The 9,468-nt window shown below is 42.4% G+C and overlaps 1 protein-coding gene across 1 annotated transcript; it reads right to left on the reverse strand.

Moving 5' to 3' along the window:
• Positions 1 to 1,096: 1,096 nt before the first annotated feature.
• On the reverse strand, positions 1,097 to 6,061 carry LOC104612369 (protein SUPPRESSOR OF MAX2 1-like). Its single transcript, XM_010279763.3, has 3 exons — positions 3,872 to 6,061; positions 3,189 to 3,477; positions 1,097 to 3,088 (listed from the first exon to the last, which is right to left on the reverse strand). Exons 1-3 carry the CDS (start codon positions 5,089 to 5,091, stop codon positions 1,451 to 1,453), a joined length of 3,147 nt encoding a protein of 1,048 aa, XP_010278065.1. The 5' UTR covers positions 5,092 to 6,061; the 3' UTR covers positions 1,097 to 1,450.
• Positions 6,062 to 9,468: the final 3,407 nt, after the last annotated feature.

Here is a 9,468-nt window from a genome sequence, read left to right on the forward strand (position 1 = left end):
TGCAGCACTTACAAGCAGCTCGCCCCTAGGCAGCTCGCCACCATGTTGCCTGTTACCTTACGGGCAGCTCGTTTCTTAGTCAGACCGACCACCGCATGACAATTCCGAGGAGCTCACCACCGTACCCCGCATTTTACGGGATTATGACTTGTAACGGCTATATTAGTTCACCCACTCTTCGATTCAGGCGGGAATGGGCAACCTCACTAGTTGGTGGCATTACCCCCACCTAACACGAAAACAGGTTCTATCACAACAGGAATCCAGGAACTGCTCCACCAAACTCGCGAGGGCTCTAGTATATAAATACCTCACCCCCCCAAGGAGGAAATGAAGGGAGGCGAGAAAATAGATGGTAACCCCTGCTTTCTAGCTCTCTAACTCTCTGATATCATCTTCAAGCTCTCTACTATGTGCTAACTTAGCCATCGGAGTGTCCCCGTCGGGTAAACCACTCTGGGTTCTTTGATTCAGTTCTTACAGACAACTAGTTCCCGTCTTCTACGAAGATGAGCAGATCATCCCCTACAGGAAGCGGTCGGATTGCACTACGCCAGGGAGCTCCACTTCAACCCCTGAATCATTGGCCACCTAGGAGCAGACGGAATGACGAGGTACTTAGCCACAAAAAATGATATTGTTAGTTCCTCGAGTAGACCGGATCCATGGACAAGAATCTAACTTGGACCAAGACCTGAAGATGAGTTCAAATGTTGTGGACTGTGGATATAAATTACTCGAATCCTTTCCCCCCGAAAGCGTTCACACCGAAAGAAAACCAAATACTTGTCAATAAATTATTCCCGACACGTGGCCGTATTCACCGGGCATAAAGGTACGTATACCAAACTGGAAAGCTACGGATTCGCGCTCCCACCGCATTAACACGTGCCGGTTCCCTACTGTCCACATCAACAAAAAGCGCTCTCAGTCTCAGACCAAAAGGACTTTCCGACTTTGCATGTTATTCATGGAACACGATAACTACTCGCTTCTCTTAATTCCGACGACTTAGTCCACATAAAAAGGTTCCAATCTGACGGTGTACGATATCATTAATGGTAACCACTAACATAGTCCACATTTATCCACAAAATTAGACAAAAATAGAAAGAAAAATATTGAAAATTCTCATTTTCCTATCTTTACATTGAATCTGTGGGAAGGGATTTGTTCTTATTAACCAAGGCCCACGTAATTAACATGAATCCAATAGCATGATAACAACGACAACAATAGCCTCAAAAAGCTTACTTGAAAATTTTTAATTTAATTATGGATTTCTGTGTGACATCCGCCGGCCGTTAACGATTCCGTTACTCTCCCAAGTTTCTGTCCTTCTAACTGTTTTTCTTTGATATTTTGGTATTTAGCTTTTACCCCCTCAATATGCCGCCTTCTTTACTATCACCCCCTCTATGTAGAGACATATGTACATATCAACCCGTCTTCATAGCCCGTCCATGGTCACCGTGATCTTGCTCGGCAACCAATCGCCGGCAGTCCGTCTCTCTGAGTCTGTAGTTGAGGTGAGCTTTATGGAAAATCCATCGTTTCCAGCGACGGTAGGAGATGATAAGCTTGTTTTCAGCTGGTGGAAGCTGGGGACTAGGACCTTCTCTGTCCAATCCTCAAACTCAGTCCTGCCAAACCAGACTCCCCCTACAATTTTGTTCAGTGTCTCGTTGTCAACTACAATTGACTGCCCATGCCCAACAATGGCCTTGAATTTTGATGTAATGGTGCCGGCGATCTTGCTCCGTATTGGGCTGAAGTCGACAGGCTTGAAGACGATGGCTTCGTCTACGAAGTTGAGCAGCTCTCGTGACAGTGATGCCATGGAAGAGAGCTTGATCATGAGGCCATTTTCATGCTCATGCTCCATGGTGAGGTCACTTGAGTTGCAGGACTCCTGTGCTGCATCATCCTCTGCATCAGCTGCTTGATTCAAATCAAATGATAGAGCATGAGCTGCATCTTTCCTTGGCCTTGTGAGCCTATGGTCGTCATTTAGCCAGTCCAGACGGCGCTTGCTAGTCTTCACGCCAATGGATAGTTGTAATTGCCAACTACTACAGGCTACATTTGCAAGCTTCTCCTCATGGAGCGAAAGACAGTTCGACAAGTTGTTCAGATCTTCCGGCAACCAACTCACAGTCAGGATAAATATCACATTCCCTAGGCTGACTTCACGGCCATAGGAATCTGCAAGTCTACCTCTCTCAATTGCCCGTTTGATGCTTCCATGGACAAGCATATCTGCTTGATCAATGTCCTCAAGCACGACCACTGAGAAGGGGTTCCTCTGCACAGCTTCTGCTATTCGATCGATCACAGTCTTCCCACGGAAATTCATCTCTGGTTCCTCATCATTTCCAGACTTGGAGCCAAGACGAATTGTGATCGGACTGGTTCTGTTGACTAGCTCTGACAGGGCCGATGCCATCTTCTTCTTGCCAACCTTGTCAGGACCTGTAAACAATATCCATATATCACCCTTTGTGCCAGCACCTCGCCTTTTGCCATTGCCTGATTTGCACTGTGTCACAGTTGTAGCTATTGCAGATGCTGCATCTGCCTGCCATGCGACCTTCTCTCTTAGTCCCTTGAGGAGTCTCTTGAACGAGTCAGCATCCAATGGACTTATGAGTTTTTCCTTTTGCCAATCAGAGAGCTTGTCTTGTGTCTCTGAAGAAATACAGCCAGCTAAGTCTTTGATGCGTTCACTGTGGGTTTTCTCTGGCATATTTTCAGTAACCTTTGGTCGTCCAAGAACAAGGTCTGTTCTTACAGGGCTCCCTGGTGGAGTGCTACCACGTTCAGATGGTGGGTTTGGAGCCTCACTCTGGCTCATTTGCAGGGTTCCTCCAAGGTTTCTGGTAAGTTGCAACTTGGGTTGGAAAGATTGGCGTTCTAGCAACTTTGGGTTGTACAAGCTTGTCATTGGAATAGGAGTTGGTGAAATTCTTTCAGAGCTGACATTTTGATGGAAACTGGGATGAAGACGCAAGCAAGTATCGTTCCATTTCTTCTGTAATTCTTGAGTTTTCTGCTTCCACATCAATTCTTGTTCCTTAGTCTGTGATAGCTACAAAAATAAAACAGAGGATTGATTGAAATTAGTTGGAAAACTAAGCTGTATTTAAGTTCACAATGAGAAAGTTGATTTGGGACTTCATGGGGAACACCTGTGACTGATCTTTCAGGTTTGGTTTCGCATTCTGCAACCACTGTGGTAATGGTGTCCATGCTGCTTCTGTTTTGGCATCAGAAGCAGACTTGTCAACCTCCTTAGCTACAAGCTTAGCTAGTTCTTGCTCGTAATTGTTCATGCATTGAGGGCAACAAGCTGTTCTTTGAGCAGGATCCATGTTTTCAGATGGCGGCCGCCTTTGTAGAGCAGTTGCTGCAATTGGGAAGCTCTTCAAAGGGGTGAGAGATTCAACTGAGCTGCTCAGAATCCCATTGTTCCCAAGTCTGAAATTCCACAAGTATAATAGCATTCAATCCTCAGTCTAATGGGCAACATCATTTATATATTCCAAAAAATTCCATATTCTTTTCTCTAGATTGAATCAATCATAAAACAAGAAGCATAAAAGTGAACATCATGAATTTGAGCTTTAAAACTCAATATTGAGCAAGTTTGTCATCCAAATGATGGAAATTTTAAAATCAACAGCAAACTATTGTAGTAAGATACTTTCACATAGTAAATGATAAAATATAGCTAAATTCATCAGTGAAATAAGGAAAAGGCTTTGAAATTGATCCAAACTAAAGTGAAAATTAAAATTGAAGCTCTGTGTTTCAAAATTAAAGAAGGAACTGGAACTTAACCAAAAAACAAATGAAGGAACTGGAGGTGCACCTTGGAAACAGTCCTGGATGTGGCGATTTTGCAGTAATTGGAACTGCCTGCAGATCCCAGTCATTCTCCATTGAAGGGTGATAGACCTGGCACCTCAGATAAGTCTCACAAGTCGCCATTCCAATCAACCACAGCCGGCCTTTGCCCTCACCGAACTTGACCAACAGTTTTCCCATCTCTGATACCGCTACTCTACCTGTTTCAGAGACAACCTGCTGCTGAGACGATGGTACCGAACCCGAAACTCCAACGGGCTGCTCAACAAGCCATTTCAGGTCACCTAAGTCAAGAATCACACCACCTCCATTGTTGCCACTCATTCGGGTCTCAATCGAACTCTCCAACTCCTTTAGCTTGGTCGGGATCTGGGTTCTATCAGAAGCAAATTCCTTATCCAAGGAGATCACATGAACATTCCTGAGTGGCCCTTCTCCGACCTCTTTATTGCCAATCCTCTGTAAGAGCTCCCTCATTACTGCGTCGAGCTCAGACTCTCCGACCAGAATCGGATTCCGTTTCTTCGTCCTCAGCAAAATATCTATAACCCGCTTCACATCCTCGCCTCTGTGCTGCCCTGGTTGAGGAGAATTCCCCTGCTGCAACCTGGGATTCAAATACAAGTTCCTATTCGTCCCTGCTGCTGCCATCGTAGTCGCCGTGGGCGCTGGACGGAAACCCAATCCACATCCAATTGTGGGAGAATTAGCAGAGCTTGAAGCATTCAGAGACTGTTCGATAGTGGCCTTCACAGCAGGGCTTGAGAAACTCGCTTCTCGCATAACTCGGCTCACACTCGGGTCATCGAGAATAGAAATAATGAGCTGCTCGAGCTCCACCTTAACAGCCAAGAGAGGCTGCTGTTGCTGCTCTGGGCATCCCCGACGTTGATGTGCTTGAGCACGTTTCAGAGCAGCCATGAGAGCATTGGAGATTGGGGGCTCGAGTCCAGGGGAGAGGTTTTGCGCCGACGGGAGACGCTCGAGTGCGACACTGAAACAGAGCTCCAGTGCCCGGCACTGAAGCGGGTGGGACGAATTGGGGTGGGATCGGATACATGCCTGGCGAAGGTAACCGGACGGCGAAGCCAAAAGGGTAGCAGCTACATGAAGTGGGGTGGTCTGGCCGTGGTTCCGGCGAGAAGCCTCGGCAATCGAGTGGTTGAGAACACTGGCTGCCTCCGGCGTTAGAGTCTGCTGGATCGTGCTTAATCCAGCTCTCATGGTTCCAAACAAATCTCACCCGAAAAAAAAGGATCACCCCTTCGAAGTCCAACCAATTCAAAGTGAAAAACAGAACAAAAGCTCCCTCTGAATCTCGTCAGATTCCTTCTTTCTTCAAACACGAAACCCAATTTCGAATTAAACCTAGCAATCTAAATCTGTCTGTCTCTATCCAGAAACCAATAACCGTACTTGAAATCCTTCAACTCCAACAAGAGCATCAAAGACATCTCATCCCCAGAAATCAACAAAAGACAGCGAAAATTCAATTCCCCCCCTGCGTCGTCTTCCTCTTTCGCCTCTATCCTTAATGGGTCTTGTTCTTCTTCTCCCCCTATCAGCAGCAGCAAAACAAGTACAATCAGGGTTCCCCTCGAAGGTTGTTCTGGGTTTCAGTTTCGTAAGTTTCGTAAGGTGTGAACGCTTACGAGTGGACAAATTCGCACTTTCATGGAAAACTTATTCACTCCTCTCTCCTCCCCCATCAGAAATAAAGATCTCTATTTCTCGCTTCAAAACTAGTTAGACTCACGCTCGCTAACAACCGCATGAGAGAGCAAGAACAGAAGCCATCAGATCATCTCATTCACATAAAAACCGAACCCTTTTTTCTTTTTCTCATCACAGGCTGAAAAAAGATAGACTACCGTCCTTTTCTCATTCAATTACAAGCATACGTCCCCCGAACTACCAAAACGAGAAGGCAACCCAGAAAAAAAAAAATCACCAAAACAAAACAAAACAAAACAAAGAAAATCAAAGCTACCGTTTTACTACTGAACCTAATTCAATTACAATACTGTTGATGGCTCTAACAAACTACAGACACTTAGAGAGATAGAGAGAAAGAGGAGAGAGAGATTTGCAATATTTTTTTATTTAATTTAACTATATTTTACATTGGAAAGATTTCGGGTTTGGTGAAATTCCCTCTTAGGATATTTCTGAAGTGGGTCTTCTTCCTCTTTTTCATGGCTCCTCTGCTTAAAAGTCCATTTAAATATGAGTTCAGTTCAGTCTCTTTTTCTGTCTACAGTCTACGCAACTGATGACCCACTAATGAGTGATTTAACTATTTAACTCTCTTTTTACCCCCTCTCCCTCTCTCCAAAATAAGTAACAAATTTTACTTGAAAAATCCTCTCTCTCTTTCCTCTCTCCTCTCTCCTCTCTTTTCCTCTCTCTCCTCTTTCTATGGGGATGTTCGAAACCAAATATCTGCTTTTTCACACGCAACCTCTGCCAGTAAAAAAGTCACCGCACGGATTTCACCTTTTTCCCTCTGAACCTTCTCTCTTTTCCTATTTTCTTTTGCTTTTTTTCGGAAAATATTTTCCCTCAGCCTTTTCGCTACTTTTTAAGTCTTCAAAGTCGGCAAAACGAAATCATCATATTCGCTTTCCACAACGCACGCTCTCACCCCCCCGTTCCCTTTCTCTTTTTCACCTTTTTACGCGCTTCTCGAGATTAACTTTCACAGCGTCCCGGCTTAGTAAAAACACCAGATTGACACGTGTCGCGCATGCAAACCCAACGTGACTTTATTCTGAGATCAGATGGTTCTGATCATGTCTCGTGGGCCCCCCCCTTAGATAAAACGCTTCCAGCCTTTCGCATATTGTGTCTCGTCCGACATCTGAATATCGGCGTTTTATCAATTTATCGTGATAAGTCGTGGTTTATCGTAGCGGTTCGGAAGAGCTCAGCCGACGCGTGCATCTTGGCCGCGTCCTTTTTTCATCGACCGAGAAAAAAGAGGGAGACTTATAGAAAGAAGAACACTTTCTGCATTTATTGCAGCCTGTTTGTTTTTCTCACGTAGACTTATTTAATCTCTGAAATGCCCTTGGTTTTTCCTGAAATTTACAAATTGCCATTGGTAAAGAGAACGGCTTTCATCATACACCGCACGTGGCCTGCAGCTTCTTTTTTGAAGAAGTTCTCATTAGTCGTAACGTGTCGTGTTACAATGAGGAGGCCCTTACCTGAGGGTGCAGATACTGAGATTAATTAGATTCTAATCTGACGAGGGAGAAACATCTCTCTTGTTGAATAACTAGTCCCGGTTCAAGCCGCCACAGCGTTCGAGCGAGCCGGTTTTCTAGGCGGATCGCAGGTTCTGACTTCTGAGAAAGGGATGTTTCGTTATCCTGGTTATTTAATCAAGGCCAAGGGTACATGTGGGATGATGACGTGGAACCGCTTAAGATCTGCTACGTCAATCCTTACAATGGAGAAGAGGAGAATTCCTCGGTCCAGGCATATACCTTGAAATTTTATACAGATAGGTATCGTACTTTGGCGGTAGTGATAGATAGGTTCGGAACTTTCAATTGCAACACTTGAATATCATGAACTTTCAAAAATAGATACTTAGTTAAATATTACATAATGTTAAAAATACCTTTTTCGTGTATTTTTTAGATCATTCTCAAGTAATCAAATGTTTTTCCATGATGACGATTTTACACGGACATCAAATAACATTCAAATTTTCTGATGATGGTATTTTCTAGTGATGTTTTTATTCCTTACAATGATCTCAAAAATACATGATTAAAGTATTTTTGACATTATACAATATTTATGGTTCAGGATATTCAAATATTGCAATTGAAAATTCAAAGTATCTATCTGTGACTACCCCCAAAATATAAGGTACCTATCTATAATTTACCCTTTTTTATATACATAGGATTGTTGCAGGTTGTAGATGTGTTGATTTCTCACAAAATTAATTAAGGAAAAGGGAAATTGTAGCAAACCTAATTTTTTAATAAGAGAGAAATCAATGGATCGGGTTCAGAGCCAAACCGACCAAATTAATTATATCGGTTTGGTTTTGTGATTGGTGTCCTGATTCCTAATTGGGTCGGGACCGGTTTGTGCAATTCCTAGTCAGCACATGAATGCCTGATAGAATACTAAGCTCAGATGAATAACGTGATTTTTGTTTTCTATTTTTTTTTTTTATATATACAGGATTGGATTATCATAGGTTGTGTTCTCACAAAATTAGAAAAAAGAAGGAATGGGCCTGTTTGGCAATGTTCTGCAGAAGTGTTTCTCTTGTTCCCGGTGTTTTCGTAGAACAGAAACATGTTTGGCAAAAAAAAAAAAAAAAAACATGAGAAACAAATCATTTCTGAGTGAGAACAACACCCAAAAAATGTGTTCTTTGGAAGTGACAAATTGGCACATCCAGAGAATACATTCTCAAGGAATGCATGGTTCCCACATCATCTTAGTTTATTTACGAACACGTTTTTGCCCTTCCCACGTGAGAAAAGGAGCAACATCATCATTTCGCATTGATGACATAAACTCTCCACCCCTCCAAGCCCTAATCTTCGAGCAATTTTCTTCATTTGTTCTCGGTGCTCCTGCTGCAATCCCACTATGCATCAAGGACTGATGGCGAACGACTAGTTTATCATCTTCGATGAACATTTTCTAGTCAAAATCTCATACACAGGTAAGGTTTTCTTTGTTGTTGGCGTTTCTAATTTTGTATGCTCTGTTTATTTTTTTTTTTTTCGTCTTAAAACTTTTTTTATGCTCCGTTTTTTCTTCCTAAATGCATATGCCAATTTAGTGAAACATTTCCTACTATTGCATAGATCGTTGTTGTTATCCAAACACTATTTCTGTTTTTGTGGAACAAAATCCATTTTTGAAAAACAATTTGCCAAACGCTTCTGTTTATCCTAAGGAACAAGAAATAAAATTCTTGTTCTAGCACAAGAATTTCTGAAAAAAGAAAAACAGATGAGAACGTTGCCAAACAAGACCATAATTGTTTGACATAATTTTGGCTTTGTAGTGTAGCACAAAAAATCCTTCAAGAATTTTCTCTTTGTGATTTTAGGTTTGGTCTTGTAAAAGTGTACACATCGTCCTCACAGCCCCGTGCAGATGTGTACTTAGAAAATAAAAGCATAATAGTAGGAGATATTCCCAGTGCACGGCTACAAAAGGGTATGAGGACAGTGTTAGGATGAAATCTATGTGAATTGAATTTTGGCCGATGACCCAAAAATTGAGATGGTTGCATTGGATCAAATCCAAGTAATCATGGAATGACCTGTGTATTTTTGTAGCCAGGGGTGCAATATTCCAATCGAATCAAATTGTACTTCAGCATATCTTGACTTCAACTAAAATCCTCTTATATTTAAATTCAAGGTCGAGTGTGGTTTGAAAAAAAAAATATAATTTTATTTTATATATTTATAGCAGCTATGCTGGTGAATTTTGAAACTGAATATTTATCAGTTGAAATCGAATTTGAAAAACTGACTGAAGTTATCCTTATATCCGAACTCAAATACCCCTATCACATGCCTTATATATAGAGATGTTAATTTCTCTCTCCAA

This window comes from Nelumbo nucifera, chromosome 2 (assembly GCF_055504915.1).
Source record: "Nelumbo nucifera cultivar China Antique chromosome 2, China Antique-T2T, whole genome shotgun sequence".
In the NCBI taxonomy this organism is placed as follows: Eukaryota; Viridiplantae; Streptophyta; class Magnoliopsida; order Proteales; family Nelumbonaceae; genus Nelumbo; species Nelumbo nucifera.

Bases quoted from the DNA above. Each gene is read 5' to 3' on its own strand.
- LOC104612369 (XM_010279763.3), bottom strand. From the start codon at position 5,091: ATGAGAGCTGGATTAAGCACGATCCAGCAGACTCTAACGCCGGAGGCA. The intron at 3,478-3,871 runs GTGCACCTCCAG...GTGGAATTTCAG, and splicing joins CATCCAGGACTGTTTCCAAG to ACTTGGGAACAATGGGATTC. The intron at 3,089-3,188 runs GTGTTCCCCATG...TTATTTTTGTAG, and splicing joins ACCTGAAAGATCAGTCACAG to CTATCACAGACTAAGGAACA.